Genomic DNA, 23805 nt, shown 5'->3' on the forward strand with positions numbered 1-23805 from the left:
TAAACCTATAATTATCTTTATTGCTAAGTTAAATAACCATGAAATACACCTCTCTTAAACAGTATGCCATAATTTCCAGAGTCAATTTTACTTGTATGGCAAAAGAAAATCTCCGGAAAAATCTCAAGTACCGCAGGGTCCATTATGATACTAATTAAATTCATTTCTTATTGTTGTAAAGTTGCTTTATTCTCTCTCCAGTGTCTTTCTGTAGAGTGCTACCCTTCCCACCTTTCAAGGAATTTCTGCTATTCCATAATGTTTTCCACAGTCTCCTAGATCTGTGAAATGGCCATAAAAAAAGAAGAAATATACTACCTGGAAATGTTTTGGTCTTAAAAATTTTACCTTAGAGTACTGATAACTTCCTAAAGTCCCAAATAAAAGAACTGCTTAATAGTAACTCTTTCACATTATGTGAATAGAGGTTTTTTTTAAAGAAAAATAATCAATGCCAGTAAAAACTTAATATAAAATTTAGTTGGACATACCAAAATGACTCTGTGTGTGAATAATTTTGTCAAAAGGCTCTGCATAGATAGACAGGCTTCTATGTCCCCAGTCATTGAAAGGGATGAGCACCCGAAGTGCCTTTAATAACATAGAATGAAGTAATTTATTTTACTATACAATTATATTAACAGCTATCCTCACAAAGTCCAAAGAAACATATATTTAAAATATATGCATTCATATATTTAATAACCAATACTGCCCATCTGGCAAAGATACACTTAAATCTATGTTACACAGAAAAAAGCCAAAGTACTTACCATATGTCTCAATAACTTTAAGGTTAAAATATGCTTGAAACAAGATGTCTGGGAACATATGCACAATATACATTTTCCCAAAAAGTTCATCTGTTAACCATTGTACTGGCACCACCGATTTCTGTTATCCAAGCCCAAGCTAACTCAGGGTTATAAAGTTTTCATCCTTCAGAAATACCAGCTTTCTTTTTAGAAAGGAAAAAAGAGAGATGGAGAGAAAGAGACACAAAGACAGACAGACAGACAGACAAAGGATCAAACTTCTTCAAAGGTGAACCCAGGTCTCTGGCACCTAGCTTTAAAGTAAAATATTGCATCAGAACACTTTGGTTTTAATGGCTTTATTTTTACATGCAAATAGATGTATCCAGCGAATACATTATTCCATGCAGACAATGTTACATTTCTTCTCAGCAGGAACTCTGCCTTGTTTGTTTATCTTGGTGATCTTTAATTAGTGCAGTCATTTCATAATTCAAGACACCCTTCCTGTACAATTGGAGCTGTGAAAAATATTCACCACCAAACCAGAAACCACACTGCCAGAAACCAGAAAATGCCCTTCCCACTGTTGAGGCTCCCTCACTGATGGTGAAAGGGAAAAGCTGGAGTTTCCCTAGTTACTGCTCAAGCCTCAAAGTCTTTTGCATGGATGTTGTGGTCCAGATCACCAACAGTTTCACAACCCAGCATACCTAAATGGGAAGGATGTATCCCGAGGCCTGTTAGAGTGAGTGGGGGCTACTGAGGAAGGGAAGGAGAAAAATGAATCTAAGAAACCAGTGATCTTCCTTGGTGTTTCTTGTTCATATCCAAGAAAAGCTAAAGGAATTTTGAATCTACTTAGATTCTCTTTAGCCCAATGTCCATGGGTTTCACAGAGCTCTAAGCAGGATGCTATAACTTGTGCTGTCTGGTAACAGTTTGCAGCAAGTTGCTCCATCAGCCAGGATCTCTGGAGCATATTGCACTCCTATCCTGACCCCTCCTGCCACTGAAATGCCCCCTCTGTGGAATAGTGCTGCTGCATTTAGGCAGCTTTAGATCCTTTTTATGCCCACAGGAGCCGTGCAAAGGAACTTAACGGAAGCCAAGGATCTCAGCATTGCCAATTCTCACAATTTTACTGAGATTCTTGTGATAGTCGGTGTTTTTCTTAAAGCCTCAGCACCAAGAATCCTGTTATTATGTGAGCATATCAGCCTTGATTTAGCAAAAACAAAAAGGTGTAAGTTTTAGCTCTCATGATTATCAAAAGTATGTAGAAAATGTGCATCCTAACAGCTCAAAAACCAGAGAGCAGAGAGATCCTCACATTTATTATTCTTTAACATCGAATGATTTTTAAGACAATCTCATCACTTGGGGCCGGCCTGACTCATGACTTATGAATGATTGGGGTTGGCAGTACTGGAATCTAGCCCAGTGCCTAAACCTACCCTTTTACTAAGTATATACCAGTACTTGTGCTCAGAAGCAACCATCAGACTGACTTTCTGACCTTTTATCAAGTTAATGTGAAGAAAAGAAAGCACATGATCCAAGTCATTAGGAGGGTTTCAAAATTTCAACCTTCGACTCTGTACTGCAATTCCAAATTAAATACAGCCATAGTTTTTCTTTGTCATATTCAATAATTGTAAGAGACAGTGATTGTCTCATTTGTATCCACAATGATAATAACAGCAGGACTCTACCAAGAGATCTTCTTTAGGATTACGCGATGGGGCTACATTCTATCATTTTACACACATGTAATACCTACATAAGTGAAAGGGAACATTGTGTAATGACTGATGGCAGACTAAGGCCCAGATTGATCTGGGGCCTTTGGGGAAAGTAAAACAAAAAAGAGAGAAAATCCAATGAACAGCATTATGCACAGGAGGTCCTTCTACATGTACACATTCAACTGAAGAACCAAAAAATATTAATGCAGAAAACTCCACAATTGTGTGGTGAAAGGTTTTAAAACATCCTAATAAAAGTAAAGTTGTAAGAAGCAATGTAGAGAATGAGGGAAGCATATCAGAACAAATAAAGTTATCATTTAATAGTGAAGGCAATTTGATAGGCCAGTATTAATTTATTTCTACTATAACAGAGCTAAAGGGCATAATAACTGTTTGCAGGATTGGGATTTCTGTCTATTAATATGGGTGACTGTAATACACAGAAGGGTATAGGAGGGCTTGTTTTTTTTGAGTGATTGTTCTCAGAGTATAGGAAAACAGCAGGAAGAGGGCACTTGAACTGCACTGACATAATGCTTAATAAATGTTTACTTTGAAGAGTTTCCTTTATGTTTGCATTCATACACATACATATTCCTAGGATTAGTTCTTTTGCATGTTGCTGAGGATTCATAATGAAGTAAAACTTCTATAAAAAGCAAAACATATTAGGATAAAATATTACTTTGAAGTCATAATTTGTTCTTCAGTAATGTCATGCATCTTGCTTAACTATATACTTAGTAATTAAGAGCTTGATGCTTCAGTCCTTAATCAGGCAAAATTTCCATTCTGTCATCAGTAAGTTTTTTTTCCTAAGTAAAGACTAGAGGATCATGTCTTAATTCTAATATCAATCGGCACATTTCTTTGGTGAGGGACAAATAGGACATTTTACTGTTACCGATGTTAGTTACTATAACACTTATTTTTAAAAGGAGGAAATATAGTGCTTTACCTTCACTGCCCTTTTGGGTGTTTCAGCCATGATAGGAGGGAGTATGCCTTTGTAGAAACCAAACCATCTATTGGAGAAACAAACAAAGAGTTTTTTGTACACATGTATGAAAGAGCATTAGCCAACAGGGAATTCTATTTTCATTTCAGAATAAAGTAACTAATCTCAGAGCATTCCTAATTATTCAGAACAACCCTCACTGTCAATAGTGAAACTCTGTTTTCTTGCTTATTATGTAACTAACATGCTACCATTTCCATTATACAGTGGTGGAATGACAACTGGAAGCAGCAACGAGTTAACAAAAATGCAATCCACACAGCCAGTATAGTTTAGAAACCTGTTTAAAAGAAAAGAAGAAACTTCTTGTCAATGAAGAACAATCATTTTAGTTTAATCGTTCTTTCTGAACTTCTTAGCTACCCCTTCTTTCCACAGTAACGATGAAAATAGAAAAGTTAGGGCCAAAAATGTGGATATGAGGGGCAAAAAGCATATTCAGAAAGTTGCACACAAAAAACGGCAGGCCCTCGTTCAGAGGCTGGATAAAGGCCAATTTGGTTCTAAATGTTGGTTGAAATGTACTAAGGACATTTTATTTGATAATTTAATTTTAAAGATAAAATTTGTAACTACTTCAAAAAAGCATAACAAAGTTAGCTAGTCATATGGAATTGACTGAAATGCAAATTTTTCATCTTAAAAATTCATTTGGGTGATATAATGTAACTCCCTTAGTGTGGATCTTTGTCCCAATCTAGTGGCTGGTCCCCATAAGAGGTTAATGAGTTGTACAGCTAGGTTTGGGACTTAGTCCCAGTTTAAGTGATAGAGGTTTCTACTTTTTGCCCCCAATTTAGTAAGGCACTTATACACATGCATAATTTAAATCATGTTGTTAGTCCCATTGCTTTCCATGGAACTACTCACATGCTTAAAATTAAGCACATGCTTAAATACCTTGCTGAATTTTGGCCTTCATGCTTAAGACACAGGTTCAAACCTCACTGTAAGCCCAAGTGAGCTCAGTTACAACTACATAAACCTATATAAATAGTGTTGTTCTTACTGGTTTTAATACATCAGTTTTCAGTTTATACAAAAATATTTTAAATATGGTAATAATTAAAATTCATTCACCAGCACAGACTTTATGGTTTTTTCAGTGTAGTGAGAAGATACAGAACTAAAGGAGAGAAAGTGCTCCACAGATCCATTCCCAGATCTGCCTCCACCATAGAGAAGGGAGGAGTGCCATCTCTGCCAAAGGCCCTCTTTGTTAAGAGCTGTGTAATCAGGTAGCCATTTGCAATGGACAACAACAACTTTATTGGTCTTAAAAACTTATGAACGATGTTACATATTCTTACATGCCAGTAGATGGTGCTCCTTCTATGAACTAGTTTCATATAATCACATATATACAGTTATATACATAAGTCCTATCACACTCCCTGCCCTTTGTAGGCCTAGGGATAAGTGTGAGGGGAATGTGCATGAGGAGGATATGGAAGTAGAGTTGAAGGGAAATGCATTTGTTCCCTTAGCAGTGGGGAAACAGGTTAGGAAAACAATATTCTGCTATGAATCAAGCAATTTTCAGTTTCACACTCCCGGTCACACACTCTCCCTGTCCCCCCGCCCCCCACCTTAAGTTGAAAAGCAGCTGTCAATCTAGTAGGATGCCCATGGAACGATCGATTGAGAAACCTGCATCATGTGATGCTGTACCTGCCCCATGAGGCATTGCAAACCCTTCCCAAAGCATCCTGCAGCCAGTTGGACAGGGGGATAGCTACCCACAGTGCACTGCTCTCTGTGTCAATGCAAGAGCTGCTAGTGTGGATGCACATTGTTGACACAAGGAGCATAGAGTGGACATGCAACAGTGATTTAATTAAAGTGGAATAACTTTTGTTGACAAAACTCTGTAGTGTAGACAAAGCCTTAGATGCAGGCCTTCATCAGAAACTGATATTCAGAAAAATTACAGAGCAGCAGCGACAATCATTGCAACATGTAGTAAAAGAGAGAGGAAGTGACATCAGATCCCAAATTTGGGAAAATTGGAAAGAATTAAGAAGTAAATGTCTAACAGAAACATAACTACAGTGTTTTATTTTGTTTCAGCATTAAGGATCTAAATGAACATCACCATTCAATTGTATTCTGGGCAACAGCCCAAACTCATCTTTGGAATAGTTGATTTTGAAACATTACAGTCAATCATATCTTCTCAATTTGTTCTTCTTTCAGGCTTTAGGCATCCTTCTGGTTTCCATTTCTTGTTTGGAAGTCTTGAGTCATCTATCCTGGCAACATGACCAACCCAAATCAGTTATTTTCTCCAAATTATATTGAAATAGGGATCTTGCTTCATTTGTTGTTTTCTTCCCGTCTTTCACATAATTTTCCTTTTAAGGACCTAATACAAAGCTGAAGGCATGCATACAATATCCTCTTTCTTCTGCTGCTGTCAAATCCAAGTCTTTTACTCACATAGTTCTATAATTGAAACAATGACACAAAATACCTTTAGGGTCCTATTCCGCCTTCACTTACACTGCACCAATCTCAGAATTTGAATGAAAGGGCTGGATTTCATGGCTCTGTCATTTAAGGTTGGCAAGATCTGCAATGTGAATTCACAAAATTTCAGGCATCTTGAGGAGATGGTAATTTAGGTGGGATGCAGATGGATGTCCTTCAACAAAGGAGGGAAACATTCCCAAATGTGGTGAAAGTTACCTAAGTCTTTGCTACGAAACAAGGTGTGTTCTTATCTTGTGCTAGCTAACACATTGTACATTTACAACTAACACAAGGTAAAACCCTACTGATGACAAGGCAGTTGTATTTTTAACATGTGTTAGCAGGTTGAGGCAAGCTCTAGAGTTTCTCCCCTCCACTCTGCCCCGATCTCTACCTCAACTTGCAAACATGTATGAAAAATACATGTTATATGTTACCACGTTAGCAACCTAAGACAGCAAGTTACATAGATTATCCTATTGATACCATTTTAATAGAGACATATCAGTTAAAGCTTTCATTGACACATGGAGCCCAGAGTTAGTTAGTTCCCTTAGTTCTACCTCATAATTCCACAATCAAGACAGCCACAATCTTAGATACTTGTAAACAACATGACAAGTCATTTTTTTTCTTTTTTATGTACTTACATTGCATTTATTTGCCTTTAAGACATCATTTAGTTTATTATACCAGTACTCTCAACCTTTCCAGACTACTATATCCCTTTTCAGGAGTCTGATTTGTCTTGCGTACTACCAAGTTTCACCTCACTTAAAAACTACCTGCTTACGAAATCAGACACAAAAATACAAAAGTGTCACAGCACACTATTACTGAAAAATTGCTGACTTTCTCATTTTTACCATATAATTATAAAATAAATCAATTAGAATATTACTATTGTACTTATGACACTGCACCCCATATTGTTAATAAAATGTTATGATATGAATATGGCATAACTGAGATATGTTTTAAGCAAGATGGGTCATGTGAGGTATCATTGGAAAGTTATGATTTGCTGAATGTGGTTATCCAATTTGTATTCATGTATGAGTCCTGTATCTGAAGTTAGGAATATTGACTATGTAACAATTACAACTGTGTGTGTACTTGGGGAACACCCACAAGACAGTAGGCAATCAGCCTGAACAGGCCATTAGGAAAGACAATGAAATGGGTCTTTGAAGATGCTCCCATCTTCCTGGAGTTCCTTTCTTTGCACATTACAAGTAAACCTTGTCTCATGGTTGCTTTGACACTGCAAGATCATGTCACCTGGTACAGGGCACCATCTTGAGCTGGTACTTTTCCACTGAAGGGGATGGGGATCAGACTGGGAAACAAAAGGTTCCCACCATATGTAAATCCTATTTAAGGATGGGAAGGAAGTTAATCAAAGTGGCCAGCTCCTCTCCACTGCCTCCCCACCCAAGAAGCACTGGAAGAAACAAAGGAACTAAGCTCGGGAAAAGCAAGGGCTGAGTCCAGACTAAGCCAGGGGTCTAGCCTGTGAAGAGAAATAACTGGAACTCTAACTGCAGAGACTCTGCAACCTGCCTAAAACAACATTTAAGGTGAGAAATTGCTATTTGTAACTTGTTTCTTTAGTGAATTAAGTTTAGGTTGCGTGTTTTGTTTTATTTGCTCAGTAATCTGCTCTGTTCTGTTTGCTATCCCTTATAATCACTTAACGTTTACCTTTATAGTCAATAAACTTATTTTTGTTTATTCCAAAACCCATTTTGTGCAATTCATATTGGGGGCGGGAGGGGGGGAGAGGGCTGTGCATATCTTCCTCCACATTGAGAGAGGGGGCGATTTTTATGAGTTTTTGAGGGACAGATCTCTCTTTTCAGCTAAATCCTCCTACACAGAGCTGATTTCAGCCTGTGTCTACAGCTGGGTGTGGCCTTACCTGTGTGTATGCCAGAGAAGGCTTGAGGGCCTGGCACAGCAAGAACAGGGGGAGGAAGCCCGAGCTGGTGGAATGGGTGGGGTCAGTGGGACCCCAGCATATCAGGAGGCATCCTGGGTGGGGGGGGGTCCAACCCGTCACAGTACTTACACTTCAGTATCTAGTACATAGAGCAGTATAAACAAGTCGTTGTCTATATGAAATTTTCATTTGTACTGACTTCACTAGTGCTTTTTACGTAGCCTGTTGTAAAACTAGGCAAATATCTTGATTAGCTGATGTACCCCCCCGGAAGATCTCTGCATACCCCCAGACGTACGCGTACCCCTGGTTGAGAACCACTGTACTATACAAGCTTTCATGCAGCCAAATAAATATCAGTTTCAGGGCAGAAGATTAAAAAAATATCCACAACATATTTAAAGAATTATAATATGTGTTAACACAATCCTAATCTTTTAATATTGTGAACACAGTGCTATAAAGAGTCTTACAAAAAAGAACACAATTTATTTGTGTGACATTTTTTTCACTCCAGAAATACAGTTCAGAGGTATGTATAATATAGGAGGTGCCTGAAAGCCCATTTCCCGGAAAGCTGGCCTAATATTTGTAGTAGTGTTAATGTTGTGTTATACGTCCACCACAACACAAATGTCCATGATATAAGAAGCAGGGGAATCAATGGAAGAAGCCAAAGAGAAAGAAATAGGGACAATGTACAGCATGAAATAAGCAATAAAAGAAGGCGAGAATATCAATTAAATGTATTCTTAAAGCACTTCAAAAAATATAGAGCTTTGGAGGAAGTGGCTCAGAAACCATTGGATTGTCCATCATACAGATTAATAATCAGCATCAATCTATTTAATTCATTCAGAATGAAAGTCAGCAGTATATTCACTGCACGCAGGGCAGATTATGAAGTTGTTGAGAACTATCATCCATGTGACTTTTTTTTATTCTTGAAGAGAAATAAGTCCCTTCTCCATGAATCTTAATTACCTCTCAATATCTAGCTCAAAACTCTTGTTAATTTTTAGCTTTCTATACTGTACACTGAATTTAAAAGGGCTAGAGGACTCACCCATAAATAAACCCCAAACAATATGGAAAGATGAGAAACCTGGACCTTCCTCTCTTTTATCTAGCACAACAGAAAGTGAGAATGGAAAAAGGAGATCTATATTAAAAACTGGGCAATGTTCACATTAAAGTCAATTCTTCTCTCACACCATATATTACTCTCATATGTTTTCCATGTTTTGCCATACTCGAGTGCTTATAAAAACAATCCAGTGGGGAAAAAGTCTCATGATCTCTACTCTGTACCTCACAACATACCCAAGACATTCACTAGTGCTCAAAATGCAGATCTTATTCCGGCTTTTTGTTTCTAGGTTACTTATATTTTTTGCTTAAAACTTAACTAAACAATACAGTAAGCATACATTGTTAAAGTAGGTTTCAGAGTAGCAGCCGTGTTAGTCTGTATTTGCAAAAAGAAAAGGAGTACTTGTGGCACCTTAGAGACTAACAAATTTATTTGAGCATAAGCTTTTGTGAGCTACAGATCACTTCATTGGATGAAGCTCATGAAAGCTTATGCTCAAATAAATTTGTTAGTCTCTAAGGTGCCACAAGTACTCCTTTTCTTATTGTTAAAGTAGAAGCTTTCATGTATTTTAAATGTATTCTATATTCAAAAATATTTGTAAATACTTGCTTTAAAAAGAGTTATGTTTGAAAGTCTGATAAATTTAAATAAATGACTATCACAAGGCATATGATTTTTCTAATAAATAGGTCAGTCCGTCATGGAACTGAAAGCCATGACCTTCCATGGCTGCTGAGACTCGGCAAGGCTAGAGGCCAGATCTTCATCTGGCATAGATCAGCATATCACCATTTCCTTCAATAGAGCTACACTAATTTACACTTGCTGAGGATCTGGCCATAGGGTCTGGTGCAGCTCCCGCTGAAATCAATGGTAATCTTTCCATTCATTTCACTAGGTGTTGCATTGAGTCCTTACAGATCTCTTGTCTGGATAAAAGCACTGACTAGCCTGTAGAATGGGCTGAAATGCCTCACTTCTTTTAATGCACAGAGTTTTGTTCCCACAATAGACATTTCTCTAACTTCCCTTCTGTTTGCAGTAGGAACAAGTTATAGACATGCCAAAACAATTTTGCCTACAGCTTCTAAAACAGAAAAATGCTTCTTTACTGTTCAGTTTGTCAAAACTGGCAGAATGCTTCATTTGTTCCCTATGATTTTTAGCTGTTCAAACACTAGAAGAGAATTTAAATTAATTTCTTTCACCCTTCTGCTAACAGTACTGCCTTTTGCATAACAGGTACAACAGGAAACAATCACTGTTATAAAGCTGCACCACACCTAGATCTATTTAAGCCAAAGAATATACAAAAATACTTTCATTATTACTTCTTGTTACTAAAGGAAATTTAGGTGCTAATGGTTACGTTTATAGCTGTGTATCTATGTCTCTGACAGCAAAATAATTCAACATTGAGGGTACCTGCAGATTTGTTTTCCAGAATGTTTAAAGATAAGGGAGGGAAGTTCTACAGTTATCTAAAAAAGACTTTTGTTTGTCACTTTCCATGAAAAATGATGGCAAATAAATGTACATTTTGAAGTGTGACTGTCTTCATTGAAGATCTCTGAAATTTAGCATTATTTATGCATTTAAGAAGCTGACAACATTTTGTCTCTCCTAATCTCTAATGTCATCTTCTATAAAAGGTAGTTCTTATTTGCACAGTTTCCCTGTTTGCATTAGCAGCACCACCTGTTCTAACCAATAGTGAGATAATAAAAATACAACATTAAGCTGTTTGGAATCATCAGAAAAGTGTGGATCAGAAAGGAAAACTGTGATTGCAAGTTAATTCTAATCTTCATTGGAATAACTCACATTCTTCAGTATCCACATGTGTAGTCACTAGGGAGTTCTCTGGCTACATGTGTTCTTTCCCATCTGCCTGCTAAATCAAAGATCTAAAAGGCACTCAGAGTCATTATACGGATTTGTGACACTCCCAGGAGGATACTGGTTCCATAATGCAGTGAGTAATTTACTGAGATATAAAGCCGGATTTTCAGACATCAGCCTCCATTTTTGTGGGCACAGCTTTGCACCTGCAATTATTTGTGCCTGTAATTTAAGTTACTTAGATGTCTCCAATTTGCAGGTGCAATCATTGATGTAGATGTCTAAATAATCTCAATTGCAGGCAAACAGAACTGCAGGTGCAAAATTGTGCCTGCAGTGATTTTCACTTTCAGACACAGAGACCTGCCTGAGTTCAGAATTAAAATTGGACCCATAGTATTTGCATCTATACCAAAAATTATCTTGCTTCAGTATTTTTCATGTTAGGTCAAGAAAACTGTACTTATTTCCTTCACTTTTAAATGGAAAAAGAAAGAAGTGCCTTTTGGTATGAACAAACTAAATATACATATGATAATTAATATGGTGCCATCTTTTCAAACTTTGTACTTTCGGGTACTGTTTTCTCTTAATTTTTGTTCAGCATCTCTAAATTATGAAAGATTCATGATCTTGTAGTAGTACTGCCCTCAACATCTGTGTTCCATAGAGGGTGACATGGTCATATATGCTTAGGGATTACAGTATTGTAGGCTGTGTACTAGTATTTAGCCAATAGAGGGCAATATGATCATGCACGCACATGTACACACACATTTGAATTTCCAACTACTAGAGGGCTGCGGTACACAGGGATATTGCGGGAGTAAAGCCTGTTACTGTACAGATGTGGAAGAAAACCCACAGTAATGGAAAATGTATATCAAAAATGTGAGATGGATATTTGTGGCATCTGCTATGCATGTCAATGAAATCAGATTCTACTTTGAGTCTTTGATCATTATATTAAAAATATAAATGTGTCTTAGATAGTGCTGTTCGTCATAAGGAAAATTATTAATGTATTTTCAGATCAGAAAAATTTCTAGGAGGAGTGTTGTGTGCCCTGAGGAAAGAACATGACTCTTCGAATGAACAAAAAGTTCACACAATGTAGTCCCAGATCTAGGGCTATAACCACATTGTGTAATAATGGCATGATATATAAAAGCACTGGTACAAGACTGAACTTAAATTCCTGACCCTACTCACCTGACTTGGTTCAGAGTTAAAAAGTTTAACAATTCTGTCACATGAAAGGGCTCATTATGCACTGAGTTTCATGGATGCACACATAACTGAAAGGTCAAAAAATGGAGCACACATTTGCAAATAATTTTGCTTAATTCTAGTTAAACCTAAGGCACAAACAGAGTAGATTGACAGTTATTAGAATTACACTTATTTTAGCTTTTTAATCATGATACGTTTCTAGTCAAGCAGCTTCATTTTCAGGCCATAGCCAAAAATGCTACTGAGGGACTTCTAGAACAGTCCACAGTTTTGAATTCTTTCCCACCTCCAACCCCTCCCTCAATTTGGTTATACTTCCCTTTTCTTTCCTTCTCACACAGTTTGTAAGGAAAAGACACCCACTACTATTTCGCATGACATGGGTTTCCCCTGGACTTTTTGGTAATCTTTTGGGCTGAATTTCTCAAAGAGGAAGAACACAGCCAGAGCAGATTTAGATGACGCAGCAGTAGTAAAAGCCTTGTGCCCTCTCTCCATTAGTGTCTGCCAGCTGGTGGGGAGGGAGAGGAAAAACTGGGCTAGAGGTGAAAAATAGATGTCTTTTGGTGTTTCTTATGTAATCTATGACTAAGCCTATCCTCGGCCTGCAATTAATTAAATGTTTACCAAAGAATACCAACCAAAGTTCTCTGTCAAGCTGTTAGAAGAGGAACTTAACCATATCATATTTGCAATTTGTAACCTATATTCATTACTCTAGATATTAGCTGAGCATTGAGTATATAACTCTGCATTACAGGTCTGCTAATGCCTTCTGCAGCCAGATTTACCAGCTGAGATGCAAGTTTGTGAAAGGAAAAGTCTGTAGAAGTTTGGTGGCCCTAATTAAAAGATATACTGATAGTTTGATGTAAGCCATAGCCCCCTCAATTGTAAAGCACAGAGCTTCCCTTTGCATGTTTCTTTCAGAAAGTAATGCAGTTTGTATCTCAGTGGTGACACATCACACCATGTGATGTGGCAGTCCTTAATGAAGTCTTTATTTTTTAAAAAAACCCTGCAATCTTTTCTTTGAGTAGCAAACCTGCCTTGGCAGGCCTAACTTGAACATCCCTTTTGAAATGTTTTCTTTTCTTCCTGAATATACTTTTTTGATCAGGCGCCCTTTCCAACTCAACCTCTTTGGTGGAAAAGAAATGTTGCCATCTCAGCATGCAATAAAACAACTTAAATTAATCTTAAATGAGCATACAGTACTTTACTCAACAAACAACAACTGAAAATGTGTCACATGGCAAACCGTGTAAACTCATGACAAGCTCTTCTAACATGTGCATCATGCATTTTTATTCAAGTCTTTTTTTAATATCTAAATTGATAACACACTTTAAAAAGCAAGAATATTTCAAACTGAAGTCTATTTGAGTTTGTGTGATTTTTTTTGTGAGATTTCTATTTGAAATCTATTTTTTTCTCTGTGTGTGAAGGGACAATTTCTCTGTTCCTTAGTATCAGTTAACCTGACATGTCACAAACATCTGACTAAACTTGCTCAGTAATCAACTCTGTGCATTTATAGCAAAGCTAGGTTAGCAGCAGATTATCTTTCTAAACAGCATATAAAATGATCTCACAGACTGCAAGTGTAACTGCTGTTAGTAACCACAATGCTGTCATCATCACAGACCATTACAAAGCCAATATGATATTTGCCAATATGATATTTGGCATCATCACAGACCATTACAAAGCCAATATGAATAGTATTTCACTAGGCGTGACTAAATGATTACCTGTTATTGTACAATATTGATTTAGAGACATGCAAAAAGTTTGTCCACCAACAGTAAAACCAGAGATGCTGCAAGAACACTTTTGTATCATTTTGCCAAAGTAACAAGCACTTATAGATGCAATTTCCTTGCAAGCCCAGGCCTTTCAAAACTAGTGGAGTGAAAAACAAACACAGACTTGTATGGCAAGGGTGTGTCCATAGTTCAAAATGCCATGTTTTGTATCATAATTAAAACTGATCTTGAAGGACAAGGTTACAAGCAACTTGAGGGCTGCACACTAGGGGCTCCCACTGAACCTTCCCAAGGAAATGTGTGAAATGTTCTCTGTGAAACACACCATGAAAGACTCATTTAAGTGATGTGTTTTGTTATGAGCTTGAAACAGCTCATATCTTTTGAAAGGTCGGCAAATGTTTGTGCGTCTTCAGAACACCTGTGCACAGTTTCAGAAGAATCTGGATCACTTATGATTTTATATTGAAACCATGTGAAACTGGCAGTTTCATATGGCTTGGAGACTAAATCAGGTGAAACTCAACAGTTTTGAGAGAGTTTCACACTGTGTTTTGGGTTCAGGAAACTCAGAGGATGGTGTCAGCTCATGTGGACTGAAACTGAACTAAATACTCACATTGACTCTCTGAGCCATAATTGCAAAATTTACCACAGTTTTGATCTTTAGTCCCTGCATAACATGTTAAGTAGCTCATCCACTTGTCTAGCTGATGACTGGCATGACAGGAATTATAGTTCTTCTTACTTCTTCATATGTGAAAATCAATAACTGAGTTTCAGGCTCTTACAGCATGATTCACCACCCACTAACATCAATGAGAGCCTTTCTCTTTACTTCAGTAGGCTTCAGATGAGACCTTTAGAGAGAAATTCAAACTTTTAGAGGAACCTTGAAATGAGTTTTATGGTAAGTTTAAAATCCCCTTCCTTTTCCTGACCACAGATTCTCTTTAGCAGCATAGGTTCCACTAGGTTGTCCAAGTTCTTTCCAGTTGTTTTCATATCTGATCATTTCTTCTTATTTTAGTTCAGCTTCTTGAGAAAGCTTGTGACTCCCAACTCTAGGTAAATAAATGGCCAGAAATAGAAACAGAGCTTTTTTGATGTCCATAGTTACCCAAAAACACAAACATAAAACAGAGCAGGCTAGTGCAATCAAGCACTAAGCAAAGTGTACCATACATCAGTGAAAAGTAAAGTGCAATCATGGTTTAGACTAGAGTGTAAAATAGAAATACACTTTGTTTGCTGAGTTGTGAGTTAAAGTGAAATTCTGATCATGAATATGTAAAACTTAGACATGATAATGTAAAAAGCCGTATGCAACCAATGGAGAGCAGAATGGTAAATGTGATTCTTTCCATTGTCAGTGGGGTTACTCTATTTCCATCTGATTACTCACCTTTTCAAAATTATACAAGCCTCTGGGTACACAGCCTCCATACAAAATTTATACCCAAATTGTACTACACCACAGCAAGCCAAGCACATAAAATCTGGTCAGAGATTATTCATAATTAATTGAACTCAAGAATTTTCCGCCTCCCTTTATCTCTCCATATTTGTCTGTGACGATGTAGTAAAAAACAATGACAAAAGAACCCTTGAAAAACAACCAAAAACACCAAACCAAACCAAACCAAACAAACATGCTTTGGATCTCAGTTTTAACCTTTTTATGGAAATCTGGTGCTTGCTGCTTAAAGTTTCCTTATTACCAGGGTCATTGTAATTCTATAAGAGCATATCTGGGCCAAATTCTGTAACAGACTTTAGTGAATTTTGTATCACTGGAAACATCTGCAGCTGTGTGCAGTTCCATATGTGTAGAATCTCTGGGTAGATTTTACAATATTCTTGGTCTTTTTACATTTCAGTGGCCATGTAATCACCCACAGATAATGAAAAATCTTTTCAGTACATTGTCATCTTCATAGAATGGCAGCATGGAAAAACCTCAAATTAGGCCTAAATTGGAAAATTCAAATCGCTAAGATTGCATTTTTGTTACAGTTGTCAAAGAAATAAAGGATTACACAAGCCTTATGTTTTTAAAAACACCCATGTCATTTGGGGATTTTTACATATGGGTGGATTGATGTGATGGTAACAGTTGCTCATTTTCACTGACAACCTTGAGAGCTGCCAAATCAGTCCTTTGGCTGCATGAGAAACTAAGAGTAACAATAACTCACCAACATCCTGCATCAGCACTGGACCAGACTAATGATCTTTAATTCTTCTCTGCGTGGTGACTTTTTTCCATCATCAAAGGTAAAAATAACTGATAAAGTAGTCATGGATTCCGACGTATCTGTGCCATGTGGTTAAGATGAAATCACTGAAGTTCACCAATTTACATTGGGCTGGATTTGGTTCAAATCTCTGTTGCGCTCAAGGTCATTGCTAGACCTAGGCTTCATTTCCAGGTGTACGACACACCACTGGCTGAGCCATTTAGACGAACCAGCCCAGCATGTTTGGTTATTTGCTAAGTCACAAGCAAGCCCTGTTTTATGCACAGGGATGGGCAAACCGACTCAGATGAAGTCAAAACTTCCCCTTCACCTTGCTGCTCTTCTTCCTTCTCTTCTCCATCTGCCCCTCTCGCCACATGCGCGCCAAGGACACCACCACTTATTTTTAATGTATAAACCTGCAGGATCCAGCAGCTTTGGCAGCCTCTCAATTCAAATATCACACACGTGGGGATTTCCTTATCAGGATTAACCCACAGTGAGCTGCATGTGAGATGTGCTTCCAACATGACAGCTCCAACACAAAGATTGTCACACCTAGTGAGCTCCAAATCTTCACTGATTTTCATTGTCCAGGTGCAGTAAGTGAGCAATGGGCATAAAGAGTGGCAAAATGCCTTCACTTTTAATAATCCAAGGCAGTGGCTATCAAACATTTTCATAATCTGAATAATACCTTGAGAGAAAGATTATAACATAGACCACCTTCTCTCCATTTCATGGTGACATGAACCACTTCCCTTCCCACTTGTGAATAAATAGCATCCCTGTGGTGACAACAGTACTGTAAATGTTTACATGGACACATAACATTAGGAATAATTTTTTTGCGCAGCTGCTGGAAATGAATTGAAGAGCCAGCCCCATGTGACCAGCCAGCTCTTTGAAGATCACCAGCAAGATCTCTGTGGACTATGATCCACAGTCAACAGTTTGGAATCAATCATCTAGATGTTACTAATAATAAAGGTAAATAAAGTGATTTGTTTACAACATACAAACTTCAAGCTGACAACATCCACTATTATTTCTACTGTTCGGTTCTTTGATATATTTTCTACTCATGTGCCAAATGCAGTTTTTTTTGTTTTACATTATATTTTATGCTATACTTAGCTGGACATAAATCAGTATGTAGGCTGTTATGTCTTCCTTCTTCAGTTGATTTTCTGATGTGTTCATTTTTTGCTGTATGTTGTATCCATCCAGCTATGCCATAACAATAGCTTTTTTACTCTCTCATCTAGCGGTAATTTTGAATGAAAAAGCCTCTTCTAGGGATTTCTTCTAAAGTACAACACACATACTTCCTCCTGAATGTGGTAACTGATACGTCAACATTCCACAGTGATAAATAGGTGAGGATGTGGGCTTTCAAGGATAATCTCTTGCCAGTTAATGCTTCATTATCTGACAGACTATTTGATCCCAAGTCTGACACTGCTATGTTTTTGAAGACTCCCAAACTATAGGGAAATCTTCAGTTCCCTATACTTGATTATTGCCTAATATTTCCATTAATTTGTAAATCACAGAAGTTAAAAGCAAGAGTCTTACAAAAACTGTAGAAGGCAAATCACCATTCAGTCATATGCTCGTCATTGTTATTTGTTGATGAGAGTCAAACAATGGATTTTTCAATGTTACCTGTGAATTCAAAGTATAGCATGCTCCATTGTTATCAGAACAAAGATCACTGACTTTGAAAGGTTCAAGATATGTAAACACAGCTGGCACCAGTGACTCAATTGGTAATGCCAGGCAACATACTGCTATGCAAGAAACCCCGGTTCAGGTATGACCTCAGGACTCTTGCCACTCCAGCTATTGGAGTTTGGGAGTCTTACAGAGATAATGTTCCTAGTCCACCGGGAATATATGAGGAATCTCCTTACTGGGACTGCAACAGGAAACCTTTGAATTGTAAATAAGAATCTCTATTGGATATTTCAGAGTAGCAGCCGTGTTAGTCTGTATTCACAAAAAGAAAAGGAGTACTTGTGGCACCTTAGAGACTAACAAATTTATTTGAGCATAAGCTTTTGTGAGCTACAGCTCACTTCACCGGATGCATTCAGTGGAAAATACAGTGAGGAGATTTATATACACACAGAACATGAACAAATGGGTGTTACCATACACACTGTAAGGAGAGTGACAGACTCCAATGAGAGATTGCTGAATTTGCAAACTGGATACAATTAACTTAGGCTTGAATGAAGACTGGGAGTGGATGGGTCATTACACAAAGTAAAACTATTTCCCCATGTTTATTCCCACCCTCCCCCCACTGTTCCTCAGATGTTCTTGTCAACTGCTGGAAATGGCCCACCTTGATTATCACTACAAAAGGTTCCCCCCACTCTCCTGCTGGTAATAGCTCACCTTACCTGATCACTCTCCTTACAGTGTGTATGGTAACACCCACTGTTTCATGTTCTCTGTGTATATAAATCTCCTCACTGTATTTTCCACTGAATGCATCCGATGAAGTGAGCTGTAGCTCACGAAAGCTTATGCTCAAATAAATTTGTTAGTCTCTAAGGTGCCACAAGTACTCCTTTTCTTTTTGTGGATACAGACTAACACGTCTGCTACTCTGAAACCTGCTATAGGAAAGGTGTCCTCAGGTACAAGCTCTTATCTGAAAATGGGCTCAAATGAAGTACAAAGTAAATGGGACTTCTTATTTTCAGTAAAGAGAAAAAACACAAACTCAGTGGGCACTTCTGACATCTCCATTAGCCCTATTAAACGTTACCAAACATGCATCTAAGTTGTTCCCATTTTTAGGGCTTTCTTCTGTCAGTTTTGTGCTTCTCCTTTGTGCGATTGATAAGAAACTAGCACGGGCCCCAATCTCACAAAGACACACATACTTCCCCTCTGACTGCAGTGGAATTACTCTCTTGCTTAAAGTTAAGCACACGTGTAACTGTTTGCAGGACCAAGGGCATTGATTGTGTACAACTGAACTAGAAACACACTGTTTTAGTGAGGTAGACAGAGAGACTGTCTTTTTATAAATACCAATGAATCGCTAGTGAATGCTTACTTTTAGCTAAAATATTTTTGCTGCTAGGGCTTGATCCTGGAAGATACTGAGTGCTCGCAAGCTTAAAACAAGAATCAGCGGTGACTAATTTTGTCTGGTGTTCAGTCTTATAAAACTTAGTGGATACCACAGTAACTGCATTAGTCGTGACTGAAGATACAGTTATTTATTAAAGAAGAGGTTCAAAAGTTCAGTATAAATCTAGATGCCCAAGGATATTCTACAGCTAAGTAAATATAAAACTCATAGATCAAATTCTTTTGAGCAAAGATGCTGCTCAAAATAAGGAAAATGCATAAATAATCAATTAACAGGAATGTTCTAAATCCCCATGTTCCTCTTTTTCCAGTTTCCAACATGCAATGTTGTTGTTTTTCTGAGAATACCCAAACCAGTAAGGTTCAAATTCTGCTCTCCAATGCTTGTTTGTGGCACCTTTTCCCAATACTGTGGCATCATCTCAAGCAAAACAAAAATATAAATATCAGCAGGTTACTAGACAAGAGAGACAAAACTGTTCTGAAAAAAAAAAGCCTCCACAATTAGATGAGATTGATGAGAATCACCCCTGGCTTAAATTTTATCCTAATTGTTCTGTACTGGTCAAGCGATACATGACAAAACAGGGCACAGAAAGTAACTCGGAAACCATAGTTTCCCTTGGCATAATATTATTCAGAGTCTAAGGGATGCCACTGAATTAGAGCCTATTTTTCATAAGCCATAAAGATACGATGATTCTATTTTTGGAACACTCAGGTAAATATTTGGCTAGAAATTTTGCCGGACACCACATGTGATTCTTGGTAATGAGTAGGCAGTCAAGGACTCATTTAGATCTGAGCTACACAGGGGGAAAGACGGTGATACACTACCACAGCTGCACTGCCTAAAGAAACCTGGACAGAGGAACCCCTTGCTACTTCTGTAGCGAGTGCTGCTCCCCACAGTGCAACTCTACTTTCATAGCGATGTCACGCAGAATCTCCTCTCCCGAGGTTGCAAATGCTGCCAGTATTCCAGTGGTCCCAGCTCCAGCTCCTTGAAACCCAGTCAGGATTGCACCCTTTGCTGGTGCGCTTGGTGGGACAAATTGCTCCCTGTACCCTCACCCCCAACCAGTGCACTTGCGCCAGAGCAACCATAACTGGCCCAAAGACTCTGCTGTTCAAAGGCTTTATGACTCAGCATCTGAAGTGCTATGATTCAGCATCTAAAGACTTTAAGGGCTTCGTTCTTTAAGACACACATCTTCAGCACACAGTGGATTCAGCACCTGTGTGTTTAGGGTCCAGAAGGGTGTATATTAATGGGAGAAACAGGCAGAGGGTATCTGGGGACAGGAAAACCTTGGAAGAAGTAGCTGGATGCCTTCTGACAGTAGTCAAAGTACTTGCTACCACATGGGCTGAATTGCAGAGTTCAGCATAGACTGTCTAATTGGGCATTCTGTGACTGCTACAGAAGGTATTAGAGGGACACGGTGGGTGAGGTAGTATCTTTTATTGGACCAACTTCTGTTTGTAAAACAAAAACATATCACTTCACCCACCTTGTCTCTCTAATGTCCTGGGACCGACACGGCTACAACTACTCTGTGTATAAAGAAGGTATTGTAATCTACATCTATTCAGTGTGGGGCTCTGTCCCCCTTTGGCTGTGGCTGGCTGACATAGAGAGGTTGATGACGCTGCTACGACCTTGGTTAATAGACCTGGTTCTTTTAGGTCAGATAGTAGAGGTTCATGCTTTAAGATACAGAAATCCTAGATTCGATCCCTGGTACTGACAATACACCTAGAGTTGTGGCATTACAATATTCACATTCATTACTTTTGGAGCAGGAAGAGGACTTTGCAGCTGTGGCAGATCCCTGGGCCATGAATAGTAGAGACTCAGTTTACTTTGAAGGGATCTATTGTTAGAGGGGGATTTACCTTTACATCTGAGGGACTTTGTCTTACCACTGACAAATGCAAACTTTCACTATCATTGGAATGGGAATGACTATTCATTAAGCTGCACGTGCTGTAGTACACTTCAAATATTCTATTTCATTCAGGGTCTTTATACCACACCCGTGGTTGTGGGAGTAGAAAAGTGAAATTTCCTGCAGGAGGGATTTATTAGAAGGTAGGAAATCTGACAAAGAACTGATGAAATCTGAATGACAATATATTAGCGAGTGGAGGGAAAGTTCCTGTTTTGGAGAACTCTGAATTTAGTAGAAAACACTGCACATTCCCATGAAAGAAATATTAATTTTCATGATATTTTTTCCTCTGAATTATTATTAATTATTATCATTTTGAAATGTCAGCTATGCTGACAAAAATATTGTTTGGAAAGAACAGCTTGATTTTGGTTAATTTTAACTTCTGTTTGGATGAAAGGGATTATAATGACAGCTTGGAAGATTAGTGGTTGACAGTCTGTGACAGTAGTGGTGTATAAATTCTACATGAAGGTATTTTCAGACTGGCTGACCTGTGCTGTCTGCAGAGCTGGAGTTTTGGGTGGCTTTAGGACAGCTTTGCAGCTCCCCAATCCAGGGGCTATTTTCGTTCAGAATGAAATTTAGAGCAGTTTTAGGCCTGCTGTAGATTGCAACATGCTATCTGTGGCCTCAAGGGACTGTTTCTGCAACTGGGGATCATCAGAGTACAGTAACGCTCCTTTCCCCCCACAACACTATGCCAATACCAGACCACTCAAGGCTTTCCCCTATATAGGGGGATTATCAGGAGGGCAGCTAAGCCAGCTTTGAGGTCTCTTTGCACTTCTATAGACAAGGCAGGATTTTATCCCATATGTTCAAGGAGGCTTTCTGTGTTCCACTGAACAGAAAATTGCTCCTTCTTTTCTTTTCTTTTCTTTTCTTTTCTTTTCTTTTCTGCTGAAATGATTATCAGGCACACAATACAAACTCAGTAGCAAACCTTGTAGGCTACCAGAACTCAGTTCAGCTGGTATTCAGCTGATGGTGAAGCCAGTGTCATTTAAGTATACACATTACTGCAACAAAAATATATCTGTCTAAGTGTTCTATAATTAACTTTTTCCTGTGAGAGACTTCCTATTCAAAGGTGTTTATAAAGTCGTCTCAGATGAATCACAGAAGCAGAAGCTCTGGTCATGCATCAGTTAAAATCAGAAATGAAGCAAGGCAAGGTTAATTGGAATTCTACTAGGCATGCTCATTTCCCATCATTGTTGAAAATATTTTAGATAGCAAAGACAATGGAAATCTTTCTAATGAGCAGGCAGGCTGAGGTCCTTTAATGAGATATAGGAATTGAAGGGTTTTAAAAGAAATGATCATGTAAGATAGTAAATAGAAAATTATGATTAGTTCAAATGTTTCAATTAGTTTCTATGTGGTTTTATTTGGACCCAGACTTCATGTATTTTACATCTGTTGTGATTTCAAGGGTGCAATCCAGACCAGAGAGGGGTTGTGTCACTACTTGCCCTGCATCCCTGGGTGCCTTACAATGCTTTGGTGCTGTAAAAGCACCAATGGGGGGAGGGAGGGAGGAATAGCTCAGTGGTTTAAGCATTGGCCTGCTAAACCCAGAGTTGTGAGTTCAATCCTTGAGGGGGCCATTTAGGGATCTGGGGCAAAAATTGGGGATTGGTCCTGGTTTGAGCAGGGTGTTGGACTCCTGAGATCCCTTCCAACCCTGATATTCTATGATTCTATGTAGCTCCCAGCCTGGACTGCTCAGAGCTAACCTATAAGCATGCAGGTCAAACCCTGAGTGTCTGCATGCTAGACAGCCCTGGTTTAGCAGCTCTGACCCCAGCAGCTTGTGTACAGCCCTACCGTCCCATTCTGGCTTTCACTAGCCTTGGTTACAACCATCAAGCTGACCCCAACACACTCCCAGTCCTGAATTTCCCCAAAACCATGTGCCCTGAAGTGTCCAGTCCTCTGCTGGATAGCTCACAGAAATAATAAGATTCTTTACTCCTTTGAAGAGACAAAAGCACATTACAGTTTATTAACGTAACTGAAGTAAATACCCTTCCCTTCAAATACTGCACTGAGTTGGTTTATAGTAAAAATAAAACAAATTATTAACAATGGGACTTAGGTTAAGGGATGCCAAGTAAAAGGACTAAAGTTAGAAAGGGTTACAAGCAAATAAAAGTGAAGACACAAATCTAAAAGTCTAAAACTTAATTTGACAAGGTAAATGCTTTATTCAAGATGCTTTATCTCACCAATCTTCCTTCTTCCCAGCCATGGCTGATTTTCCCCTCAATCAGGACCTTCACAGAAGCACAAGATACTGGCTTCCCTTGTCTTCCTAATTGAAAGATCTTTGCCTAAGCAGGTTCCTCACCTATATTCAGTTCCCAGAGACTTCAACTCCCTTTCCCCCTTTGTTGAGGGACGTATCTTTCTCAGCTTGCAAGAGTTATGTTCCCTTGGCTCTTTCTAGTGATGTATGCCAAAGATGGCTCCTATCTTTGCTTATATCTTCCAAAGTTCAGTGACCTTGTTTCAAGAGGCAGGATGACCTCATACTGTTTTTCCCTTCCTGTGGGCTTCCAATCCCCCTGTATCTAAGTAGGGCTTCCTTTGGTTTGATTCCATCATGCTTA

General features: G+C 38.4%; 1 protein-coding gene across 21 annotated transcripts in view; it reads right to left on the reverse strand.

Annotated features, from left to right (window-relative positions):
- Positions 1 to 23805, reverse strand: part of SLC25A21 (solute carrier family 25 member 21) — a 396597-nt gene that overhangs the window by 32947 nt on the left and 339845 nt on the right. For 19 of the 21 annotated variants that reach the window (XM_073349071.2, XM_073349072.2, XM_073349076.2 and 16 more), the window contains one exon: positions 3465 to 3531. In XM_073349071.2, coding sequence (XP_073205172.1) covers positions 3465 to 3531 — 67 coding nt within the window. Of the gene's footprint in view, positions 1 to 773; positions 959 to 3464; positions 3532 to 23805 lie in introns of those variants that run through there. The other 2 variants (XM_073349089.2, XM_073349090.2) reach the window with 2 other exon arrangements.

The sequence above is a fragment of the Lepidochelys kempii genome, chromosome 6, assembly GCF_965140285.1.
Source record: "Lepidochelys kempii isolate rLepKem1 chromosome 6, rLepKem1.hap1, whole genome shotgun sequence".
NCBI classification, from domain to species: Eukaryota; Metazoa; Chordata; order Testudines; family Cheloniidae; genus Lepidochelys; species Lepidochelys kempii.